This window comes from Abramis brama (genome assembly GCF_963993115.1).
Source record: "Abramis brama genome assembly, chromosome: 2".
NCBI classification, from domain to species: Eukaryota; Metazoa; Chordata; class Actinopteri; order Cypriniformes; family Leuciscidae; genus Abramis; species Abramis brama.
In genome coordinates, this window is record NC_139964.1 from 8296784 (window position 1) to 8323105 (window position 26322).

A 26322-nucleotide genomic window follows, 5' to 3' on the forward strand; every position below is an offset into this window, starting at 1 on the left:
CCTATCCCTTTAAAATTCACATTTTATTAAACAATATTTGCATTACATTTGTATATATTTGCTTAACAGGCTCCAATACCAAAGGTAGTTGTAAGACAAATATATATACAAGAACTATACAGCAAATATTGTGTGATCTGCACTTCCTGAATGTGTTTCCAGCAGCAGTCGCTCTGATCCGATTCATTCCCCTTCACTACAGTTCAATGTTTGTCTGAGACACACCCTCATAGTTTAGTGACAATGACTTTCCTCATCATGTAATCCAGCGAGTTAAGTTGCTAGATCTATAAAATCTGTATGCAGTTCTACATATCTTTATTGCCTCTTCATCTCATTTATTAACAACCCACAAAAAGAAGACCAAAAACAAAAAAAGATGCTTCGATCTGAAAAAAACAAAAAAACTCTCTCTGATCACCGGAAAAGTCTTCAGGATCTAAAAAAATCTTTTAAAGAAAGTGAAGGTAAGGGAAGACATGTGTGATTTGATTTAATTTTGCAGTTCATATACACAACTCAGTTTCATATGATAATGTATATAATCAGTCTATCTTTTTGTCTATCTCCTGCTTCCATATTTGTATTTAGAGTAATATCCATCTGTTACATCCGATTTACAAACTAGTAAAAATCGTAAAAAACAAACAAAGTTCAGTACGACATTATTGTTCAAGTCTAAGGCTTTAGTTAGTACATTCAAATAATGTTATGTGTTTCTTTGGAGCGCAAATTGACTTGACTTGCCAGTGAATGCAATAGATTTAACAAGGATAGAAAGGAAGCTGTTCCACCTACAGGAATTACGTCAGAAGGGCATTACCAGAACTTCATCTGCTTTAACTACTTTCCTAAAGTTAGTTCCACCATTAAAAATATTAAATTAGAAAACTTTACAGCTCATATTCTGTATGAAAATATTTATATTAGTGCTAAAATGAACACAAATATAAGCTGCACATTTCTGGAAAGTCCACTATATACACTCTTAGAAAGGATGTGTTCAAACTGATTCAAACTGTGTTAAATTCTTACACATCAATGTGTGAGTTTTGGGACAACACTTCTTGAGTTAATTTTTACACATTCACACAATGTGTCAGGAATGTTAACCAGAAGTGTAGTCAAGATCAAACCTTCCAAGATCAAGACAAAGACCACTTAAGACGGAAGCTAATGCGATAATTAAGTGAATATGTAAGTGATGATTGAGCATTAGTGATGAACAGCTGCTTTTAACAAGCAGAATTACTGAAGGAAAGAGGAACCAGAAAAGAAAAAAAAGAGAAGAGAACGAGCAGAAACAAAACAACTAAAACAAACTTACAGCATGCCCTACCAGACGTGAAGGGCATGACGTGACAAAAGCATTTAAATGGATTTAAAAGGGATATTGTCTACACTGGATGTGGCACGACATGACATTCCTGAAGGTAAACCGATGTCCCATTCTATTTCTGACATAGTGTGCCACTAGGAGGGTCCTTAGGAAGCATTGGCTAACTAGCGAGGCTCAGGCTATGAAGTAGGAGCCTCAGCAGAAACAGTCCAGACCACTATTGGGGCGCAAGACAGTCAAGCGGACAAGATCCATGCCTGAAGGGCAGGGACGTCCAAGTTATTAAACCTAGCAAAGGTAAATGGCGACGACCAGCCGGCTGCCGAACAAATATCCCCAATGGAGACTCTGCTGGACCAAGCCTAGGAGGAGTCCATCCCCCTAGTGGAGTGGGCCCTCACTCCAATGAGGCATTCAGAGCACACTTCAGAGCACACCAAGGCCAGGGCTATAGCATCAACTATAGCCAGCAGCCATATCTCCCTGTAGCCCAAGACTGGTTGCCCACTGAAGCTAAGCAGGGCTGAGCCTGGTTAGTACCTGGATGGGAGACCTCCTGAGAAAAAACAGGTTGCTGCTGGAAGAGGTGTTAGTGAGGCCAGCAAGGGGTGCTCACCCTGTGGTCTGTGTGGGTCCTAACGCCCCAGTATAGTGACGGGGACACTATACTGTCAAAGAGCACCGTCCTTCGGATGAGACGTTAAACCGAGGTCCTGACTCTCTGTGGTCATTAAAAATCCCATGGCATTTCTCGTAAAGAGTAGGGGTGTAACCCCGGTGTCATGGCCACACACCATTGGCCCTTACCAATCATGGCCTCCTAATAATCCCCTTACATTGAATTGGCTCTATCACTCTCTCTCCTCTCTCCACCTGTGTGTGGTGAGCGCACTGGCGCCGTTGTACTGTGGCTGCCGTCGCATCATCCAAGTGGATGCTGCACACTGGTGGTGGTTGAGGAGAGATCCCCTGACATGATGGTAAAGCGCTTTGGGTGTACAGTAGTACATATGAAAGCGCTATATAAATGCCCGATTCTATTCTATTCTATTCTATTCTATTCTATTCTATTCTATTCTAACTATCCAGCATGACAATCTCTGCTTTGTAACTTCCAGCCCTTTAGAGCGGCTCCGAAGCACACAAAGAGCTACTCTGACTGCCGACACTGGCTAGAGTTCTCCACATAAGTCCTGAGGGCCCGGACCGGGCAAAGTAAGTTAGCACTTACGGAGTCTTGTAGATGGCACTCTGGCCTCCACTATAGTGTTGGCTACCCTTATAGGGAGCTGCAAAGGCTCCCGTCGAGGTACCACAGATGTAGGCTCCGCAACTTAGGTTGGGGATGCCAAAGGGACCCTCTCGTCTGAGAGAGAAGGTCTCTCCTCAGCGGAATCAGCCACAGAGCTGTCAACCACGATTGGTTTCACCAGAGTGGAACCATCAGGAGGGCTGAGGATCTGGTCTCTCTGCTACGTCTGATGACCTGCGGAAACAGAGAGGTTGGGCGTACAGGTGAGCCTTGGGCCATTTTTGGGCCAGCCATTTTCCTGGAGACACTCTGGCCCAGGCCTTGGTTCAGCCTGCCTGACACGTGCATAACCCTCAGAGAACCCAGGGCACACTGTGCCCACAGGAGGAGGCGTCTCACTATTTTGTAAAGAGATCATGACCTGAGGCCACCCTAGTGATTTACGAAGGTTAAATCAAGTTGTCCAAATGATGAGGACATGGTGCTCTTCTTGAGCTGGTAGGGAGGTTTTTTAGGGCCAAGAAAACTACCATCATTTTGAGGCAGTTGATATGCAGGTGTTGCACCAGGCTGGACCAGGAGCCAATTGAACGCCTGTCTGATATAGGCGAGGGTCCTTCCAATGCGCCACAGCAGTGACACAATGACAATCCGCCTTCTGGTGCAAATGTCCCTGATGGCAAGTGTTGGACTCAGGCTTTTATCTAGCACTGCAGGGACCACAAGTGGAGCAGGCCCAATGGTACCACAGAGGAGGCAGCTGCCATCAGGCCCAGAAAGCTCTGGAAAGCTTTGAGGGAAAGGAAAGCACCTCCTTTGAAAGACACCACTCAGCAAGCTTTCCATCTTGAGCCAGGCCCGCATCTGGTCCGAGTCGATAACTGCCCCCAGGAAGGCAATTCATCTGCTGGGGGGAAACTCTTAACGGAGGAGATTCTGAGCCCAATAATCTCCAGGTGACTGAGGAGCAGCGACCTGTGAGCACATTGCTTGTGCTCAGACCGGGCTAACACTAGCCAGCCGTCGAGGTAGTTCATGACGCAGATTCCCACCTGTCTTGGAAGGGAGACAACCGTGTCCATGCACTTGATAAAAGTGTGTGGAGTCAGAGACAGCCCGAATGGGAGGACTGTTTACTTGTAAGCCACCTCCTCGAATGCGATTCTCAAGAATGGTCTGTGATGAGAGGCTATCTGGATATGAAAGCAACTTTCAGATCCACCGATAAGAACATTGGGCAAGAGTCTCCTGGGCAAATCTGCGAGAGCATCTGCTTCAAAGTCAACAACCTGAATGGCCGCCTCATTAATGCACGATTCAGGAGCCTATAGTCGAGGATGGGCCCCTGAGCCCACCATCTTACTTTGGAATGAGGAAATAGCGGCTGAAAAAGCATGACTTGCTGTGCCCCTTGGCCTCTGTCCATCATGGCCTCCTAATCATCCCCATACACTGATTGGCTTCATCACTGTCTCCTCTCCACCAGTAAGCTGGTGTGTGGTGGGCGTTCTGGCGCAATATGGCTGCCGTCGCATCATCCAAGTGGATGCTGCACATTGGTGGTGGTTGAGGAGATTCCCCCATCTATGTAAAGCGCTTTGAGGTCTCAGAAAAAGCGCTATATAAATGTAACGAACGAATTACTCTGGTGGGACAGTTTGAAGGCGCCCTTCGTCAGCAGGCACTGCACTTTGGAGCGGAGAAGATGAGCGTCTTTGTCATGAACTGAAGTGTGAACCACACCTCTAAAGCAATTATCCCTGTTTTATAGTCTGCAGAATCCAGCCTGACATGCCCGGGATGGCTTCCCGCGCCTGAAGCAGGGGGTGGAAAGGGGTCTAAGTCTTTCAGACAGCAGTTCGCTGCAACTGGAACTGACGACAGTGTTGTTGCAAAGAGAAGAAGTGCTCTTTATAGCCAGTGGGTCCACTTTCACAGTTGTAGTTTACTGGGGCGTGTACAATGGGTGTGGGATGGGCCCAGCTTTTACAGTTGGAACAGTGCCTCCAATGCCAAGAGCTGAATGGGGAGTTGGAAGGCAAATGCGAGACTTCTTCGAGGGTGGTCCAACCTCAAGCACCACCAAACTAGCCATTGACCTGCCGATCGCCTGGGATGTCATCTTTGTAGAGAGCAGGACCAGGTCAGTTGTGCTGCGCAGCTCTTTAAAGGAAGCTGGATCTAGGCCGAACTCATCCATGGCCCGGAGGAGTTTGGCTTGGAAAACTTGGAGGACCACCATAGTATGAAGTGCTGAGCCCGCCAGTCCCACTGCAGAGTATGCCCTACCCCCTAGGGCTGAGGTGGTTCTGCAGGGCACCGGGCTCTCTAGGTTGAAATGAGCTGGGGTCCTCCAAGGAGCACGACCAGCCCTCTGCATTAGATGCCGCCAGTGAATCGCTCCAGACGAGGTGTGCTGAGCCTCTCGTGGGTTACCTTAACAGCAGCTTTTCTGATGCGATAAAGTCACTCCAACTTTTTCTACTCCAAATTAAAAGTCACTACATAGCAAATGATTTTAAAGACAAAATCGTCTGGTTTTTAGTAACGCTTATTTAGAATAATAATGTTGTATGATTTAGATATTATTTATGTAATTATTAATCGATCACACATGTACTATTTTAGTTTATCAATTATTATTGCACACAGTTTAAAGGAATACATATATAAATGCAGAGATGGGAAGTAACGAAGTACAAATACTTCGTTACTGTACTCAAGTAGATTTTTCAGATATTTTTACTTTACTATTTATTTTTGTGCCGACTTTTTACTTTTACTCCTTACATTTTAACATGAATATCGGTACTTTCTACTCCTTACATTTAAAAAAATTGGCTCGTTACTTTAGTTTCAAATAATTTCAGTGAAGTCGTTATTATTTTTGCGTCATCAACCCTTCACAGGGAGTTTGATTGACAGGCGATGTGACCAATCATAAGCCGCCATTTTGTCCGACAAAGCAGTCAGGACAGTTAGTAGATTAACTGGAGGATTTAAACTTGAAAAACGAGTGTGTACCGACATCTTTTCGCGTAAAAACATAATTCCCTCTTATGTTCATTCATGTTTATTTGATGCTATAAATTAACTAGAAGGAAGAGATGATCGGTTCACGAGCAGCTTTAACTGAGGCTCTACAGCGATCTGTCACGACACATTAAAGAGACACAAAACGGTATTTATTGTTTACATTTCTTTAAAAAATTACCAGATTTGAAAGGTGAGTCTTTGTTTCATATAAAAAATAGCCTGGTCTGTCCTGTCTCTCAGCCCCTTGTCAGTGTCCTCTCTGCTCCGCGATGTGTGTTTAAGTGCGTGAGAACATGGTGTGGCATAAGAGCGGCATCGCTTGTCGGACATAGCAACAGTAACTAAAGGCAATGGTTCGAGACCGTTCGCAAACCGGTCTTTGCGAACGGTCAAATGAATGGGAATATACGTTGCACACTTGACCCATCACTACAAGACGACTCGACAGATTTGGCGGCATTCATTCGCGGAAAAATCATTACATAGCCTACATGTAGATTCCTTTAAATGTTAAGGGGAAGATTAAAAAAGAGAAACTGGGTCTGTGAATTCTCACAGAATCACAATTGAATTCACAATTGAATTCATATCTTGCTACTCAGTCAGAATCTCAGTAACCTAGAGTCCCAGTCTCTGTCACAATAATCATATAGGTGATGTTTTAGGCCTATTGGCAGACATCCATTTAAAATGTAGGCAATGGCATAAAGAACCTTTTTTCCATATCCACTTAAGTTTCTCAGCTTGCACTCTAGTAACATTTGTGTGGTCCAGGTAGCTTTGCATAAACAAAACGGTTATCATTCGCAAGGCTACTTTTACTTTTATACTTTAAGTAAATTTCCAAGCCTGTACTTTGTTACATTTACTTGAGTAAAGAAGTTAAATCAGTACTTCTACTTTTACCAGAGTATTTTTTAACACAAGTATCTGTACTTCTACTTGAGTACGAGAAGTGAGTACTTTTGCCATTTTTGTATAAATGTAATATAAATACACTTTAGAATCAATAGATAAAGCTAAAAAATGACTAGAGTACATGTGAGTTTATATGTTCAGTTCTCTATACTTTCAACTGTATAAACTAACTTCACAACTTTTACTTGCACTGATATAGCAATAATTTTTCTTTTAGTTGCCTAGTTGTCATGTTCCATAGACAACTATTTTCTTCTTGCTGTTTAAATTTGTTTAAATTATTATTATTTTTTTATCTCATATTCTGCAGAAGAGAGAAGTGAATCACGTTGCTTCTCTCGCGAGAAAGTTGACTGAGTTGACAGAGAAAGTTCATGATCAGCATCATGGTACCAACAAAACCTGATTGGATTGGTTTGGTTTTGTCAACTCAAAACTAATCCTGTAACCCTGAGTTTGTTCAACTACAATCATGGTACAGGCCCCAGGTTTTAAAAAACAAACTAGGCATAAATGTGCGCACTGTACGGACACTCCATACCGTGCATACACTGACTTATTGTACTTTATGATGCTGAAAACTGTATCACCTGACAAACTATATCTCCTGACAAACTCACATCAAAAGCCAAGAGTCTAACTGTACAACTAAAAGAAATACTGATCACCATAACGGCGACCAAACATTTTCAATAAAACATCAACACCTAAATTAATTAATGTTAATTTTTAAAAAAGAACTTCTATAGATGCATGACGAAATAAAGTCAATCTGGTTAGTAATAAGTGAAGCTGGTAATGCTGTTTGTGGAGTTGTTTAATCCTCCTCTACTGAGATCTTCAGAGATTTTATCTAAGGATCTGGCTGGAAGTCAGTTGTAGTTCTTGTGTTTCTCTTTCCTTCTGTGATTCTGCTTGTTACCAGCAGGTGTTTATCACTAATTCTCAATCATCCCTTAATTAATCACTGAATTATCTCTTTAACTCTAACTCTGATTCAGAGTTACTTTAACACTCTTTAGAGTGGGACCAAATGTTAATTAGTAAAACAACTGAATTCTTCCAACACAGTATTATTTTATATTGACCAACAATGTGTAGAGTGCTACTCATAATATGTGTGATTTTTCTACACATTTCTTCTAAGAGTGTAAATGCATTGCTGAAATGTTATCTTGCAAGCAAACAAAATTATTTAAAACATATATTTCACACTGAGATCATAAAAAGTCATGCTTTTCCAGAGCCTGAGAAACAACAGTTATGGGAGATTATTAATGATGAATTGCAAGATATCTTGAAGAAATACTCCTTAGACTTCTCAAAAGAACAAATGAAGGTAAGCAAACTACTCATATAACATTTCTGCTTATGTCATATCACTTCTCACTTCCCTGAAGGAACATACATGTTTTTAGCAGTGCTGCCGACATATATTAAATGTGGATTGTAATTATGGGCTTTCGCACCAGGTAGTTCTAGTAACTTAGTTATAGGCACTAGCCACCAGGGTTGTTCCCCGAGGAGTCGTGTTGACGACAGGTGACGTCGGAGTAAGATGGCGATGTACTTTCTCTTAATTAATTACACAAAAATACAGCAAGGTTCTTAAATTCTACTTATAGAAAATGAAGAACAAGCAACATGCATTAGGTGTGTTTTGATTTTTTATGTTTTAAATTAATTTATGAAGCCAATGTAAACTTTATTGTTACATATTATATTGCTATATTATAATGCTATACATTGTGTAGGCAATTAGCTTACTTCGCTGTAAATATAAAAGCCTGACAATATCACTGCTAAAAATATTGTTGTATTCCGCCATGTTGTTCACTGACTCTCTGACACTGACCCCAACTCGTAAAGAGTTCCTAGAACTAAAATCATTCCTAGTTCATGCGGTGCAAACATGCCAAAAACTGCATCTTCCGCCAATAATTCTAGGAACTATGAAATGGTTCCTCTGGTGCGAAAGCCCCTAATATCTTCCACATCGCCTCACATAATGTCCATGTGTAAAATATTCTCCTACTCCGTGGACATAAGCATGAATGTACTTTAGATTTCCTGGATAACAGAAGGCATCTTTCATAGAGAAGTTGCTTAAATTTGTGCTTTACTTATCTATTCTTTCTATTGTAGATTTTCAACGACCCCATTCATGGTCACATTGCGCTGCACCCCCTGCTGGTGAAGATCACAGATACACCTCAGTTTCAGAGACTCCGTCACATCAAACAACTCGGAGGAACATATCTGGTGTATCCGGGAGCTTCTCACAATCGTTTCGAACACTCTCTTGGGTAAGATATAAAGAGATATAAAAACATATTATTTCCCCCTACAATGAAAATGAAGTAATACATTATCACCAATGTTGGTGTTGTTCTAATGCCATTTGATCTTCTTTCTTTTATGTACCACAAAAGGAGAATCTTTTTTAAAAATGTCCCACTCGTGCTCATATAATGGCAGTGAATAGTAACCAGAATCAAGCTAAAAGAAAAAAAAGTATCACAGAATAATCCCATTCCAAGATATAAAATTGTATGTATTATTTAACAAAAATCCTTACCTTGGCCATTGGTCTTCTGTGTGTTCATGAGACTCTATTAGCGCCACAGTTCATGCCGTCTCATCCAGAAAAACACAATTTGTTATAAATCAAGATTAATAAATACATGACATTAAATGCAATGCCTGGAAACTACTTTCTTCACCGAGTTGAATATCTCTGGATATCTCCATTTGTCTGACAGTCAGAATGATAGTGTCATGATCGCAAGAGAGTAGACAATTGCAGGTAAAAGTATGTTTATTAAAGAATAAACAGAGCGGTCAAAAAGTCAAAGGGTTGTGTAATGTGAGCCAGGGGTGAGCAAGGACTACAGGTGCCAGGGGTGAGTCCAGGACAAGGAATGATAAAGTCTCTGTATTATTGCCTGATGTGGTGAGTGTTATGAGTTCGGTGGTGAGTGCAATGTTGGGGAGTCTTTGACCGTTAAGTGCGTTGACAGATATGCTGTGAGTAAGTGTGGTGACAGGGATGTGAAGCTTATGGGCGAGCTTATGGTCCATAAAGTTGCCCTCTGTTCCTGAGTCCAGTAGGGCGTGACAGTCGTGAGTGCCAGCTGGCCATCTCAGTCTTACCGGGAGGAGCGTGGACGATGGTGATGAGGTCTTCTCGGTGGAGATCCCAGCCTCAAGTAGCCTCAAGTGTACTACCGGGTTAGGTCCTTTAACTGGACAAGCATTAAGGAAGTGGCCCGCTCCCCACAGTACAGACAGAGTCCCTGGGATCTCTGCCACTCCTTATCCTCCCGGGAAAGCCGAGCTCTACCCACCTGCATGGGCTTGTGATCGACGACTGGGCTGACCGTGTCCACGCCGCTGGTCCGTGGGTCCTCTGTCACTCCAGGAAAACGAACCGGGGGAACGCGACGTTCCATTCTGGAGATATGTGCGTCCACCCTGAGGGCCAAATCAATGAGTCCGTTCAAGCTTGTGGGCAGGTCCAGCGTGTAGATCTCACGTTGGACATGTTCAGCCAGCCCACGCAGGAGCATGTCCCACTGCACCACCTCCATTGGAACTCGGCCGCCAGAGTGCGAACTTCGATAGAGTAGTCGGAAACAGATCGGTCACCTTGTTGTAAGTCGGCGATAACTGTAGCTGCCTCTCTTCCTGTCATTGACCGATCAAATACTCTCTTCATTTCCTCAGCGAGTGCCTGGAACGAGGCGCAAAATGGGTCTTGGTTCTCCCACACCGCCGTTCCCAATAACACCGCCCCTCCGGTCAGCAGCGTCAATACGAAGGCCACCTTCGATCTCTCGTTGTGAAAAGTACGGGGCTGTAAGGAGAAGTGCATGGAGCACCTAGTCAGGAACGCTCTGAAAAAGTTGGGTTCTCCTGAGTATGCCTCCAGAACCGGAAGACGAGGCTCTGACTGGTGCGGTGCACTACCTAGGCTCTGACTGGTGCACTCCGATGGTGCGGGTTGAACTGGCGGTGTGGGTGGCGCAACAGGACTCCTTAGGTGTTGGAACTGTTGGGTGAGCTTGGACACCTGCGTCATTAAAGCGTGTACCGCCCGCCCTGTGTTGGCGATGCTCTCTCCCTGTGAGTCCATCCGGTTGATACTGCAAGTGTTGAATTCGTCTAAGCTGAATGTGGATCCGCCTGCTGCCTCCATGATCGGGTCAGAGCATTCTGTCATGATCGCAAGAGAAGAGACAATTGCAGGTAAAAGTATGTTTAATAAAGAATAAACAGAATTGTCAAAAAGTCACAAGCACGGCACTGGGGTGGGAGAGTGACACAGGGACTTTGACGGGCAACCGGGCTGGTGGTGAGTGATGAGAGAAGCGATGATCCGAATCCAGGAGAGTGACGAAGATGAACGGAGACGAAGACACAACGAATAATCCAACAGGAGCGAAGATCACAGGAAACAGCCAAAATGGGACAGGAACAAACACCGGTTACACCGCAATGCTCTGACAACAGAAGACACCAGTCACAGAGAATATATAGATGGGTAAATGGGAATCAGCTGGCGCTCCTGATCAGTGATGATCGGAGGACACACCACACTAATTAACACACAACACAACAATCAGACGAGACAAGGAAAAGGCAGTGAATTCATGAACCGTGACAGATAGTTAACATATGTGAACATGATAACGTCTTGTTGCGATGAACACAACGGATATATTCCCCTCAGTTGAAGAAGGTACATGGATTGGTTTCCATGTCTCATATTTATTAATCATGATTTTTCACAACTTGTGTGTTTTTCTGGACGAGAGATGTGAACTGCGGCATTAAAAGACTCTCATGACTGCACAGTCGAGTACCGAAGACCAACGGCCAACCTCAAGATTTTCCTTTAATAATACATTAAATTTTAATATCATATTTTATAATATCTTTAAATAATTATATTTAATTTAAAATTGTATAGATTCATTATAATATTTTAATAATTTGACTATACATTTGCACGTTCATGGTTCTCTGATGTTGGTAACAGTCACATGGCATGCAAGTAAAGCAATTAACATTTTTGAAAAATGTTCTAGATTGTGTTATTGGTCATGAAGTGGTGTTGTATGTGTGTGTGTGTGTGTGTGTGTGTGTGTGTGTGTGTGTGTGTGTGTGTGTGTTAGAGTGGCGTATTTAGCAGGTTGTCTGGTCAAGATTCTTCATGACAATCAGCCAGAGCTCAAAATCACCAGACAGGATTTCCTGTGTGTTCAGATTGCTGGACTGTGTCACGACTTGGGTGAGCACTGATGCTTATGGATATATAAAACACCTGCAACTTTTATAATGAAATCTTCATCTCACGATTGTGTTCATTTTAATAATTTTTAAAAGTACTGTTCATTACTTTGTGTATTAATTTGTGAGGAAAAAGTTATTTAAAAAAATGATTTCTAAGTAGATTACAAATCACAAGTAAGAGAAACATATTTAAACCGCGTAATAAATAAATAAAAATGTTGTCTTTATTGATTTTAATTATATATATTTTTTTAGGTCATGGTCCATTTTCCCATGTATTTGATGGTCTGGTTATTCCTAAAGCCAAAAAGATTAAACAAATAAGGGGTAAGTTTCAGTGTGAAATGAGATCTAATAAGAAAGATCTGTGGACATGCAAATTTCTCATTTATGACATTGGGGAAAAACTTTTATGTGTGCATGTCTGGTAGATGAACCTGAAAGAGTTAAGTAATGTGCAAAATATGACTTACAAACCATCTGAGACCTGCTTCTTATTCTTAGGCTTGCCTGATGATATCCCTGAGAAGTGGAAGGTGAGAATGAACACATTGTTCATGCACACAATGTAGTTGACCTCTGTAATATATGTATTTAGGATCTCATCTGTCTTTGTGTCTTTACTGTAGCATGAGCAGATGTCAGTGCTGATGTTTGATGACATTGTGAAGAGTTTGAAGACTGAAAATGAGAATGTGTTGAAAGAGCACGGACTGGATGATAAAGACGTCACCTTCATTAAAGAGTTAATCGAAGGGGCAAAAGATTCAGTTGCTGAAGTACGTGCTGTTACTCTAGCTGTGTTAATAAAACTGAGTAACTTACAGCTCGTAGTGGAAAATGTTGAAGTGAAACAGATATTGCTTTTATTTTCAGTGGACATACAAGGGCAGAGCTGAAGACAAATCCTTCCTGTATGAGATTGTGGCAAACAAACAGAACGGCATTGATGTCGACAAATGGGACTATTTCGCACGGTACATATTATTAGGCAGTTTGATTGGCTCATGGCAACACAAGAACACATAAAGTCACAAATATAAGATCATATTCATAATTTAGCTTTGGTTTAATCTCTTGTAGGTCGTATAGGTCAGTTTAAAATAAAGGCAACTAAGAACTACTGCAAACAGAGCCAAGCTGACATTTAATATTTATCATTGTATCTTTTTTTGATATACTTATTTCTCAGAGACTGTCATCACCTCGGCATTCGTAACAGTTTTGACCATCATCGTCTGCTGAAGTTCGCTCGAGTGTGTAAAATGAATGGGAGAAATCACATCTGCTTCAGAGACAAGGTACATGACACTACCCAAAAATGTACATTGCACTATTTATACAATTTTCAGAATATCTTTTTTTGGTCAGCTCTGTTTAAAAATGTGGCAGTTTGTTTCTTTTAGACAAATCTAAAAAAGTGACCAAATTAAAAGATGAAAAGCTGTTGAATGTGAACACTGCATTATGGGAACTGGATCTGTGACTCTGGTGTTTGTATGTCTAACAGGAGGCAGATAATGTTTATGACATGTTTCGCACTCGATACACTCTCCATCGCCAGGCCTACCAGCACAAGATCTGCAACATCATTGAAGAGATGTGAGTCTCTCTGTTAGCAGTGAATATGTACCCTGGAAATTCAGATTTCTCGCGAGAGCACATGGTGAATTTGCTCAGCGAGTCACTCTAGCATTGAGTAATTAAAAAAGCGCATTTAGTTAATGTTATGTTATTTTTTTCCATCTGCCTATGTTGATTATGAAAAGTGAACAGCACGAGTAGAGAGACATGGAGCGAGTCAGACATAATTTTGACCACTTCATTAAGTTTTGTTTTGTAGAAAGCCTTTCTTTAAAGTGAATTTCGTTTTGTATAAATTGTATCTTAATTTTAATAATTTTTTCATCAAACAATTGCCTGGATTGAATAAATAAGATGCAAAATAGACCATTTAACCATTGAGGCGCCCGAGCGGTCACTTGCATTGTACGTTAACTGGAGCGCATCTCATCCTCAAATACACAAAGCTTGAAATGTCTTTAAACGAAATAATTCAAAACAAAAAGAAATAGGCTACTCTCTTATGTAATCCATTATGTGCATTTCTCTCTATAGGCGCGTTTACTACGAATATGGCGATCGTCAACTTCATCTTTGCCATGCACAGACACTGACAGAAAACACTATTTTATAAATAAAAATCAGTGCACGCGTTTTAATAAAATTAAAACTTTAATTGTGATCATTAAAATAATTGAATATTAAATATTTTGTGGCCAAGTTTTGCTCATTTATTAATAGTATATATATAGGCTATATATAGGCCTAATTTTATTAAATTGAACAAGCGCAAAATTCAGCATTCAATCAAATATTCAAAAAGACTTAATAATAATGTTATTTCAACATAATATCTTGTTATTTCGACATAATGTGCGTGCAACAAGCAAGATGTGCGTTTGTAAATCCGGGGACGCGTGCACTGATTTTTATTTATAAAATAGTGTTTTCTGTCAGTGTCTGGCAAAGATGAAGTTGACGATCGCCATATTCGTAGTAAACGCGCCTATAGAGAGAAATAACATTATTATTAAGTCTTTTTGAATATTTGATTGAATGCTGAATTTTGCGCTTGTTCAATTTAATAAAATTAAAACTTTAATTGTGATCATTAAAATAATTGAATATTAAATATTTTGTGGCCAAGTTTTGCTCATTTATTATTAATATATATATATATATATATATTAATATGTGCCCTCAGCACATGCGTTAAAAATTATCCGAACAGTAAGAAACAGTTTGCAAGAAACTTTTTAACTGCAAGACACTACAGCGTTGGCTGTTGTCTACTGGCTATTTAAATCTAGCGGGTTTGTCTCGTGCATGGTCTCGTGTCGCAAATACAATGACACTGGTAGTGACGATTCTGTCTGACCAATCAGTGATCTTCAGTGTTTTCACGTCACATTTTAGTATCGGTACGGTACGCTTGGAACCTCAACAGAGGTGGTACCATTTAAAGCGAGCCGAAGCGAGCCGTACCGTACCGTACCGTACCGTACCGTACCGTACCATGCAGTGGAAATGCGCCATAAGTGAGCCGTACCGAACCGAGCCGTACCATACCATGCAGTGGAAAAGCGCCAAAGCGTCCCGTACCGAACCGAGCCATACCGTACCATGCAGTGGAAAAGCGTCATAATTCAGCATTAGACCTTTTTGGGCCTTTGTTTTTGAATTTATTGCATTTATTGGGCCCTATGAAATCAGTTTTATTTTTTCATAAATTCCTTCTTCTTTTTTTCAAAATTTTAATAAAAATGACATTTCCCTTTCGAGGGAAATAATGCTATGTCATGCCTCTGCGTGATTGGGCTGATTTAGTAAAATGGCACATAGTCTTACAGTTGAACATTGACTAACTGGGACCAAGTTCAGGAAGCCGACAGACTGGCTAAACCCCCGTCTGCTAGCTGTCTCGCCTCACTGAGGTCAGATAAATCCCAACACATAGAGACTCTTGCACCTAGATATCATCACAGAGAGACTTACAAAATAAATACAAAAAACTCTTGAGCCATTTGCAAGCTATGGATTTATAGTTATTTTATTCTGTCATGATAATAATAATAATAATTTGTTACATTTATATAGCACTTTTCTGGGTACTCAAAGCGCTTTTTGAGGGAATCTCCTCAACCACCACCAATGTGCAGCTCCACCTGGATGATGTGACGGACACATTGCGCCAGAATGCCCACCACACACCAGCTTATTGGTGGAGAGGAGACAATGATGAAGCCAATCAGTATATGGGGATGATTAGGAGGCCATGATGGACAGAGACCAAGGGGTAAATTTGGCCAGGACGCCGGGGTTACACCACTACTCTTTTTCGAAGGACATTTAATGACCACAGAGAGTCAAGACCTCAGTTTAACGTCTCATCCGAAGGACAGTTCTCTCTGACAATATAGCATCCCCATCACTAGGGCATTAGAACCCACACAGACCACAGGGTGAGCGCCCCCTGCTGGCCTCACTAACACCTCTTCCAGCAGCAACCTGACTTTTCTCAGGAGGTCTCCCATCCAGGTACTAACCAGGCTCAGCCCAGCTTCAGTGGGCAACCAGTCTTGGGCTACAGGGAAATAAGGCATATTGAGAAGACAGTTTGGTGGACTTAGTCTCTTTGTTTTATTTACTATATGCAGCAGCAGAACAAACTCATTGTCATCTCTGTGACCGACTCTATTGCCCAGCAACCCTGGACCCTGCAGCTAACAGTCAATCACAAACTCATTTGTATACAGATCACTACATCTCCCCTTTTTAAAGTTCTACTTAATATTATTAAGTATCATTCTTCTTCTTCTTCTTCTTCTTCTTCTTCTTCTTCTTTACGTTTACGTTATATAATTCATTAATCTTTGCAGTCTGTGTTACTTCTCTACCAGCAAGGGTTCTTTTGCAGGTAAGTATACGTGGGTGTTGTGTGATGAAAGTTGAGGTACTAGACCCATTCATAGAGTTTGTGGTTAAATCGGTCTCAAGAGAGGGTCTATCAGTTAATTCACTGTTTCTATGTACAATCTATCTGTCAGGTGTTTCTGGTGTCTCAGGACTACTCTGGATGTGTCTCCGGTTCCGATGAGAGACCTTCCTTTGTTTGTACAATGTATGACCTGGGTTCAGGAGCTTTTTCTCCATTCAACTTAACTTTCACGCTTTGTCCTCGATTTAAGTCTGGTAAACTGCGTGCTGAGTAGTGTCGGTTGTAGAAGTACTGGTATGCCTGCTTGGTTTGTTTGTCCTTCTGACTTGTTCATAGTCAATTGGACTAGGTAGCAGGTGTAGAATGATAGCTCATAAGAGCTAGCTGTGGATCATACTATCTGAGTATCCGCTTTCTAATAGCAACGCTTCTTTCAGCGGCACCATTAGCCTGCGTATAGTTAGGACTGTAAGTTGTGTGAGTGAATTTGTATGTCATTTTAGAGTGTATTCACACCTGTCTTTTTTGGTTCGAGACCTGTCTTGTACCATTCAAGAGATGGTATCGGTCCAGTTCCAAACAAACTCTGGTACGGTTCAAATTTCTGTTCGATGAATGGATGACCTTAGCACACGTGTGTTTTTGTTTACACACCAAAAAAAAAAAAAAAACAACAACAACAACAACACTGTATTTGGTCTGGACCAGAGCAAGTGAACTTGCAGACTTTCCTGCTGTGAATACACCCTTAAACTCTGCAGATGCAGTGGAAGGGAACTGAGTAGCATTGTCTATCACAAGTTCATATGGGATCCCCCAACGAACAAACATGCTTTTCAAATGTATAATTACCTACTGGCTTGTGATGGCCTGTACTTGTGCAATCTTAATATCACAACAATAATAGTCCACAACTATTAGGTATTTCTTGTCATTTAGTTCACAGATGTCACCCGCAATCTTTTGCCATGGACCGCTGGGAAGAGATGTAATAAGGCTCTCTCTTTTGTGTGGGCTTGTTGACCTGGCAAAACTCACACGTCTTGACTATTTTTGTCATGTCTTTGCCAATACCAGACCACCATACCGACATGTTAGCTCTTTCCCTGCATTTAGTGAGACCTTGATGGCGTGTGTGAAGCTGACATAACACCTCTTTTCTCTGTGAATCCTGGAATCACTATTCTGTCCTCATACAACAAAAGTCCATCAACTTCAGAGAGATGAGCTCTGACAGTGTGAAACCTGTGGACAGTTCAGACATCTGACTGGGCCTTGGTGAATGTACTTACAAACTGACTGAAGATCTGATTCTTCTTGCGTGGCTTTCCTTGTGGCACTTAACTTGTCTTCACTTACTTGTTTAGTAGACAGTACTGCCTGTACACATACATTGATGTTGTCCTTTGTTTCAGACTCGCCCTGATGTGTCAACTGATGTGTCAACTGTTTGCCTGGAACATGCACGGCTTTGACATTAAATCTCATCAGATGCATTAGTAGTCGTTGACATCTTACCAGATCTTTGTCAATATTATACGTGTTTATCAAGAGCACAAGAGGCTTATTGTCAAGTATTTCTATCGTGAGAACCGCACACATGCCCACACCCCGGGCATGTGTCTTTCTTTTCTGTGAGTAGTGGCACTCTCTTTATGTTAATGTCCTTTAACAGAAACAATGGGGTGTAGTCCGTTCTCATGCTCCTTCATCAGGGCAGCTCTGATGCAAACACCTTCCCTATTCAACTTGCGAAGAAAGTGTAATGCCTCTCACAGTTTTTAATGTGTTATATGTGTGTCAAATGTGTTGTTTATGTGTTATACAGTTAGTTACGATTTCATGCGTAACGCCAGTTATGTTTTTAACATGCTATAACATGCTTTAGTAAAGTTGTACGTGATTGCGTGTCTCCAAATAGACAGTGCAAACTTCTAATCAGCTTAACTAGCTGTGCCCGATGACATGACTCTAGATGACCCAAAACACTTTCCAATTTATCCAAAGCTTCCTTATTTTTCAGCTGACCAGACACCATAACCTCATCAGGCCCTGTTAGATCCTCCATCTCTACCACAACTGAGGATGATGGCATAGCCAAACAAACAGGATGAGTTTTGGACAACTTTAACTCCACCTCACTCCCAAACGGTTCACGGGAAACATAAGGCTTCAAAATATTTAAACCCATTTCCACTACAGGAATGCTTGATCCCACAAAGGTGTCATTTGAAAATGGCAAAGTTGCTGCTACAATAAACGAGTAAAACGCACCAGTGTCACGCAAAATTTTTATGCGCACTTGCTCTTTTCTTCCCATTAATGAAACAAAACCTTCTGTAATAAAAGGCAAGTAAGATTTCAACTCCAGATTGCCTTCTCCAGTGATTCCAGCTAACTCCTGATCAGTGACAGATGCAGCACACATCACAGGATTAGCCCTGGGAAAAGTTTGCTTTGGACGAGACTTAAGAGCATAACAATCATTTTTCCAATGTCCTCGCTTATGACAGTAATTACAGATTTTTAATTCCGAGTCCCCTGAAACACGACCACTTTTATCCTCAAACGACCTACTTGCCCTTGTTTCATGAGGGCCAGCACCACTTCATGAAGTATGAATCAAGAAATAATCGTTCATGTAGGTTGTCTACAAACCAGAAGGTTGGTGGTTCTATCCCCAGTTCCACCTGACCAAGTGTCGAGGTGTCTATGAGCAAGACGCCTAACCCCAGCTGCTCCCGACGAGCTGGATGGCGCCTTGCATGGCTGACACCGCCGTCGGTGTATGAATGAGTGAATGAATGGGTGAATGTGAGGCAATATGTAAAGCACTTTGGTGGCCATCGGTCTCTTGAAAGCACTATATTGAAAGCGCTTTCTTGAAAGCACTGTTGCCTTTGGCTTGCTCAGTTGGGGATATTTCATTTTAATTTTATCAATCAATAAATTCCATTAGAAACAAACGTTGTTGTATTATTTTAATACTGTGAAGCTGCTTTGATACAATCTGTATTGTGAAAAGCACTATACAAATACACTTGACTTGACTATATAAATGCAGTCCCATTTACCATTTACCATATAGGTGGCAATGCACTCCGGCACAGAGTTTTTAAACTGCTCCAAAATGACTAACTCACAGAGGCTTTCACAAGAGTCAACCCCGGCCGCTGAGCACCAATAGTCAAAATACAATACAAAATACAATGCCAAATCACGCATTCACTCTAGATGTGACTTGTCTCCACGTCTCCAACCTCGAAAACGTAGTCGGTATGCCTCCGGCACAAGTTCATAAGTTTTAAGAACAGCAGTTTTTACCACAGAGTATTTACCACAATCAGCGCTGCTTAAAGCTTAAAAAGCCTGTTGTGCATTTCCTGTTAACACACACTGTAACATTAACATACGCGTGGAGTCAGATCAACCTCGAGCCTCTGCCAGATGCTCAAACAAGGAGAAAAATGTCTCTGGGTCTTCCTCATTAAACTAGGGAACTAATCTCAAATCACTCAAGTCATCTTGCTTCATGCTTACCTGTGCCACCAGGGGGCGGTCAGCCCGGAGTGCCTCACCCTCCAGTTTACCTTCTCTGATCAGCGCCAGTCTTTGTCTCTCCACATCTATCTTCTCCCGCTCCAAATCCTGCCTCATTCTTTCCATCGCCTGCTCTTTCTCCTGCTCAGCTTTGACACGTAACAAAAGCAACTCTTTCTGCTGCTCAAACGATAAACCAACTGGACTTACTCTTCCCGATAGAGACGATTCAACCAAAGTGTCAACTTTACCCGGCATAAAGACACCATTTTCCAACAATTTCACTTTCAAATTACCTTTAACATAATCCTTTGTCTTTCGGACATCCCCTATATCAACATTATATCAACTCTGCATTCCTGATCAATTGTTTCTTAGTAGAAATATCTAATCCACGTTCATGTGGCGATTCAATAAAATTTTCCACCACTTCATCTATGGCTAACAAATTCACCAATAGAGACAAGAAGCTTAAGTGACAAATTGATCAGTACACACAGGCTATCAACCACAGCCCAAGGACAGCGTTTCCCCTCCGTACCTCCATACTAAAACAATAGTGCAGCGAACCCCCTATTGGGAAACGCTGCTACACCTACATGGAAAAATGGCCAAAACTTAAAAGTGCACAGTAGCAAATGGTCACTTACCTTCACACGTCTCCAAAAACAGAAACTACTGCCAAAACACACGCCCAAGCACTCCCGCTCGAGTACGCCAACAAACAAATTACAACTAATCAAAATTAATCAAACTCAGGCATGTCTCCCAGAACAAAACAACTAACCATATAAGGACAATGACGTCACGTGATCTCCCCCTAACCGCCAATCAAGACGCACAGAAAACCACCATTCAAAGACGAAGCGGTAACACTTTAGAATACTGTATCTTACTTACTGCATAACTAATAAGTAATTATTGAACAACTAATAGGTAATTATTCATTAACTACTTTTTCACTACTGTTAACTACTAAGGAAGATGTGTTAACTAATCAGTATGTAATATATTTTTATGATTGTGTTAAGTAACAGTTAGTTAATCAATAAATAATGAATTCTGTCATAACTCTTGAAGAACTACTACTAATTATCTCCTAATTAAGGTTCAAGAAAAATAACTAAGAAGTAACTACTAATGAACAGTCATACAAAACTAACCTCAGATTAGTTTTTATATATAGTTATATATACAGTACTGTGTGTGTCTGTTTTCCTCAGCATAGAATGCCATTGAGTAAATTCATGTTTGAGGCAATGACTGAGGGAAACTTAAAATATAGGGAACTTATTAGTAATTTATAAATAATTATCAAATAATTCTGCAGGAATTACTTGGAACCTGGAACAGTATTCTAAAGTGAGAACATAGGGAACTCATTAGTAATTAATAAATGATTATCAAATAATTATCCAGGAATTAGGCTACTTATAACCTGAAACAGTATTCTAAAGTGAACACATAAGGAAATTAATTGGTAATTATCAAATAATTATTAGATAATTCTTCAGGAATTACTTGGAACCTGGAACAGTATTCTAAAGTGAGAATATGGGGAACTCATTAGTAATTAATAAATAATTATCCAATAATTATCCAGGAATTAGGCTACTTATAACCTGAAACAGTATTCTAAAGTGAACATATAAGGAAATTAATTGGTAATTAATAAATAATTATTAGATAATTCTTTAGGAATTACTTGGAACCTGGAACAGTATTCCAAAGTGAGAATATAGGGAACTCATTAGTAATTAATACAGAATTGCCACATACTGCTGACTCAAATCAAACTTACTGTAAAAAAACACATTATTAACGGTATTATCTAAACCTTTGTAAAATAGATAAGTTATCATACATTATGATAGTTACTTCTTAGTTATTTTTCTTGCACATTAATTAATAGATAATTAATAATAGTTCTTCAAGAGTTATGACATAATTCATTAGTTATTGATTAACTAACTGAAACTTAACACAATCATACAATTCTATTACATACTAATTAGTTAACACAACTTCCTTAGTAGTTAACAGTAGTGACTTAAGTGTTAATAAATAATTATCTATTAGTTCCTCAATAATTCCTTATTAGTTATGCAGTAAGTAAGATACAGTATTCTAAAGTGTTACCGACGAAGCTACTAGCTACACTCGCTCTCATGTGCCCCTCAAGTGCTCCCAAACAAATTACTAAATAAAAGTACAACGCGCACTAAACAAAAACAAATTACTAGCAACAAAATGTGCAAAACCAATTGACGATCCTCCTTCAGTGATTCTGCTTGTTAACATCAGATTTCTTCAATAATGCTCAATCATCACTCAATCAATCACTTAATTATCTCATTAACTTTAACACTGCTTCAGTGTTACTTATAACACTCTGAGTGTGGATTATATAAACTCTAAACAGTGTTAAGTTAACACTAGGGATTTTGCTTTGTACACTAACTTGTATGTTTTTCTATGTGTTAGGTTTGCAGAAGCGCTCGTATTAGCTGACCGTGATCTTCATGAAGGGAAACCTGAAGATATGCTGAAGATTTCTGAAGCCATAAAGACAGCAGAGGAATACAGCAAACTCACAGGTCAGCTGAAATCTAATAAATTTAACCACCTTTCTCTGAGTGAGTCTGCTGCTAAAATATGAGTGGCACGTCTGGTTTTGGGAATTTATACTCAAAAGGACTGAAAAATATAATTTCAAATAGACTGCACTTCAGATAAATGAACCATAATATCTCCATCATTCTCCATTTTTATCCATAAGGAAAATTATATAATGGTCTGAAGAAAGTAATTTGTTAATACTTTAGCTAAAATAATGAATCTTCTGTCAGATGAGATCTTTGAGCAGATCTCGTCCTCCAATGCTGATAATCTAAAGAAATCCAGAAACATCCTGGAAAAGATCGTCTGGAGAAAACTGCCAAAGTTTGTGGGAGAAGCTCGTCTGACTGAGAAAAACAAGTCAAAGGTCAGAAAATAAAAATACATTGGTTTAGTGACTGATATTGCCCATATTTAATGACTACACAACTTAATCCAGACAGTATTTACTGTACAGCACTTGATTAACCCTTTCAAATCTGCAAATTCAGGAACAGCTGATAGAAACATGGAAAGCCGCAGTGCAGAAGTACAAACCCACTGACCCGACTGTTTCTCTGAACGCTGAAGAATTACCAGTTTATGTAAGTTATGTAGTTATTCAGTGCTTGGATGGAAAGTGATTAAGATTCAGGTTTTGCTCTGAAATAAAAACTCAACTGTTCAGTTTATTCATCCCTCACATCTGCCTTCATATCTTCACAAACAAATAATTCATCTCTTACTCAGGTGGTTGATCTGGATCACGGCATGAAGGACAAAAACCCCATTGAATCCATCTATTTCTACAGCAAGAGGAATCCCAACCAAGCTTCAACCATCAAATATTATCAGGTACTCATGACACTCAAACTGTTTTATTCCAGATCATTGCAGAATTGATTTGAAATGAGTGCCATTCATTCCTTTATAGTGTTCTTTTGGTAAACCAATTGGACAGGGACTTGAACTTTGTAGTGTTGGGCTCAGTATAATTATTATTACTACATTATCAAATATCTTTATATAACTCATTGAGAGTGATATTCGTCTTGTGTTGACAGTTGTCCAGTTTCCTGCCAAAGAAGTTTAATGAAGAGCTTGTCAGAGTTTATTACAGAAGAACTGATGATCAGACAGCTGAAGATAAGATGGAGAAGTTGTTGTTGGAAGAGGCTGAGAAGTGCTTTCAGATCTGGTGTACAGAACATTTTGGACTCCCCTAGGCAGCTGAATTATTGATTCAAAAATAATTGAAAATATTATTTTCTGATTGAAAATAATTCTTCTCTGAGACTAAAACAAAAACACCCCCCCCCCAAAAAAAATAAATAAATAAATAAAAATAAAAATAAATAAACAAACATTTTTAAGCTATCTTTTAGAATTAACCATGTTTCTGGCTCTAAAAATCTGACTTTTAGAATATCTAACATTATGTACCTGACTTCCCCTAACTAACTCTAACATTATGATAAACTCTTACTTGACTTCCCCTTCTAGATCTAGCAATTTAACAAACTAAATCTTACTTCCCCTCCTTGGTGTAACCTTGTGACAAACTTTGGACAATGTAACAAAATGTTCTGTTATTTTTCTGTATTATGTCATGAAATAATGAGTAATCAACTGAACTCTAAACCCTTTACAATGTTTTTTGAGGATTTGAGATATTTTTGCTGATGCCAATAACAGAGGGTAAAAAAGCTTGCTTTACCAATTGAACAAATCATATTGATAGAAGGCGACATGTTAGTCATGCTGATCTTATTTTTGATGTGTCTGTCTTTATCCTATAAAACCTGATGTATTCTTCTTTTTGGGTGAGATTCTCTGGAGAACTGCCCTGAGATCTCCCGGCTGTGATTAAAGCATTTAAAGGACATTTGCTGAAGTGTGTCTGGCATTAATGCTGCGCAGCAAGATAGTTAGGAGAACAAGTGAGAGATGGGGGAAGTCGATTGTAGACGAGGCCCAGATATACTAAACGTCGACTGTAGACGTTCAGGGACGTCGATTGTTGACGAGGTCCAGATAAACTAAACGTCGACTGTAGACGTTAGGGGACGTTGATTGTAGACTTAGGTCAGGTGCAAAATAGGTTTAGGAAAAAATCTACCACACCCACATACAGCGAGGAATGACGGCCCTTGGGTGGCTCACTCCTGTTTGATTGTTGGTATCTGTGTGTGTCAGCGTAGGTTAAGTTTTTTGAGCTCATGTTTGTTAAAACTTCTAACTGATTGTTGTAATATTGCTGCATATCAGGCTGCAGTGAATCAGGCTATTTCATGATGATTATAAAGCCATCCTCAGGTACCCATCATCACCTGATCTCGTTTCACTTAAGCTTTCTTTGCTGCTGCAAATGTGTTTGACAAACACACTGTCACAGTGACCAAAAAAAGACAAAAGATATAAGTTAAGAGTCCAATTAATGAAAACACTAATCACTGTTATGGTGACTTCAAATGAAACACAGAGTTAAACCTCTGTTAATTCTCAATAATAACTTCTGTAGAAGTCTGACATAAATAAAGTCAGTCTGGTTAGTAATAAGTGAAGCTGGTAATGCTATTTGTGGAGTTGTTTAATCCTCCTCTGCTGAGATCTTCACAGATTTAATGTCTTCTTTTCTCTTCAGTTGATTTCATCTGAGGCTGTGTCTGAAGTCAGTTGTAGTTATTGTGTTTCTGCTCGTCTCTTTTTCTGTTCTCTTCTTTCCTTCAGTGATTCTGCTTGTTAACAGGCTTATTAAGGCTGAGATGACTCCATATTTAATATATACAGATTTTGTGGCTCAGATAAGGTCCAGTTGTGGTTTATTTCTTTGCTCTTGGCTGACATGTGGCATTGCTATGGCCTGCTTCTGGCCCAGATCTGGCAAACAAGAGCGGTCTGCCCAAGGGCTGTCATTCTACGCTGCATGTGGACCAGGGCTGGGTTTCCCGAAACCTTCTTAACGCTACGTCGTTCTTAAGTTACACCTTAAGCTGTACCTTATCGTTAATACCTGTTTCCCGAAACGTCCTTAGTTAAGTATACCTTCTGTAAGTCATACTTTCGGAAGGTTGGTCTGGACCACTCTTAGCTTTACCTTATCACTGTTGCAGGTCTGTATGAATATAATTCTGAAGTTTTAATACACCCAGACAGTGTTTAGTTAGGCTAATTCAAGTGTTTTCATGCAAAGAATAAAATTGTCATTACACTGATTGTTAATAGAATTTGAATTATATTATTATATATAATAATTTTTTTATACATTTATTTGAATTAAAGAGCGCTTTTAAATGCCAGTGAAAGCATAGGCTACTGTCAGTTAAGTCCTATTCGGACGCTAATATTGTTTCTCATGGGCTCGTAGTAAGTGAGTTATTTTGTTGCCGTCCAATCCATAATATCAGTGTTTTTTCTCATCCAACCCGTGTAAAAATCCCAGGGCAAATTAGTACCTACTGTTTTTTGACAAACAGGTCGTACGTTAATTTAATTGCCGTCTGAATACACATCTCTGAGTTTACAAGAGATTCAAAATCCACTGTTTAAATCCTTTTTGATCACTGCCGAGCACCATACGTATGACGTATGATCACTGAAATGCTTTAAAGTATTTACAAGAACAATATTTCATCACAGCTCCATCTCAGTGAACAAAAATAGGAAAGAGAAGAAAGTACATAAATAATTTAAATGGTTATTATGGCAGCAATATATGATACAATTTTAAAATATGTCGGCAAGGCTATTATAGGCTATTATAGTTTTTTTTTATATATAATATCCCATGAGTCCTAATAAATGTAATTTAAACTATTTCTGAAGTGCTTCTTTAATAAAAAA

General features: G+C 39.9%; 1 protein-coding gene across 2 annotated transcripts; it reads left to right on the forward strand.

Moving 5' to 3' along the window:
* The first annotated feature begins 195 nt into the window (after nucleotides 1-195).
* On the forward strand, nucleotides 196-24363 carry LOC311077583 (deoxynucleoside triphosphate triphosphohydrolase SAMHD1-like). Of its 2 annotated transcripts, none has more exons than XM_084106116.1 (15): nucleotides 196-467; nucleotides 7790-7884; nucleotides 8691-8851; nucleotides 11723-11838; nucleotides 12096-12167; nucleotides 12345-12376; nucleotides 12470-12619; nucleotides 12717-12817; nucleotides 13033-13141; nucleotides 13351-13442; nucleotides 22366-22478; nucleotides 22707-22867; nucleotides 22992-23084; nucleotides 23230-23334; nucleotides 23544-24363. In XM_084106116.1, exons 1-15 carry the CDS (start codon nucleotides 380-382, stop codon nucleotides 23703-23705), a joined length of 1650 nt encoding a protein of 549 aa, XP_083962242.1. In that variant the 5' UTR covers nucleotides 196-379; the 3' UTR covers nucleotides 23706-24363. The 2 variants fall into 2 exon arrangements, with proteins under 2 accessions (XP_083962242.1, XP_083962243.1); XM_084106117.1 differs by having other exon boundaries at nucleotides 22731-22867.
* The last annotated feature ends 1959 nt before the right edge of the window (nucleotides 24364-26322 follow it).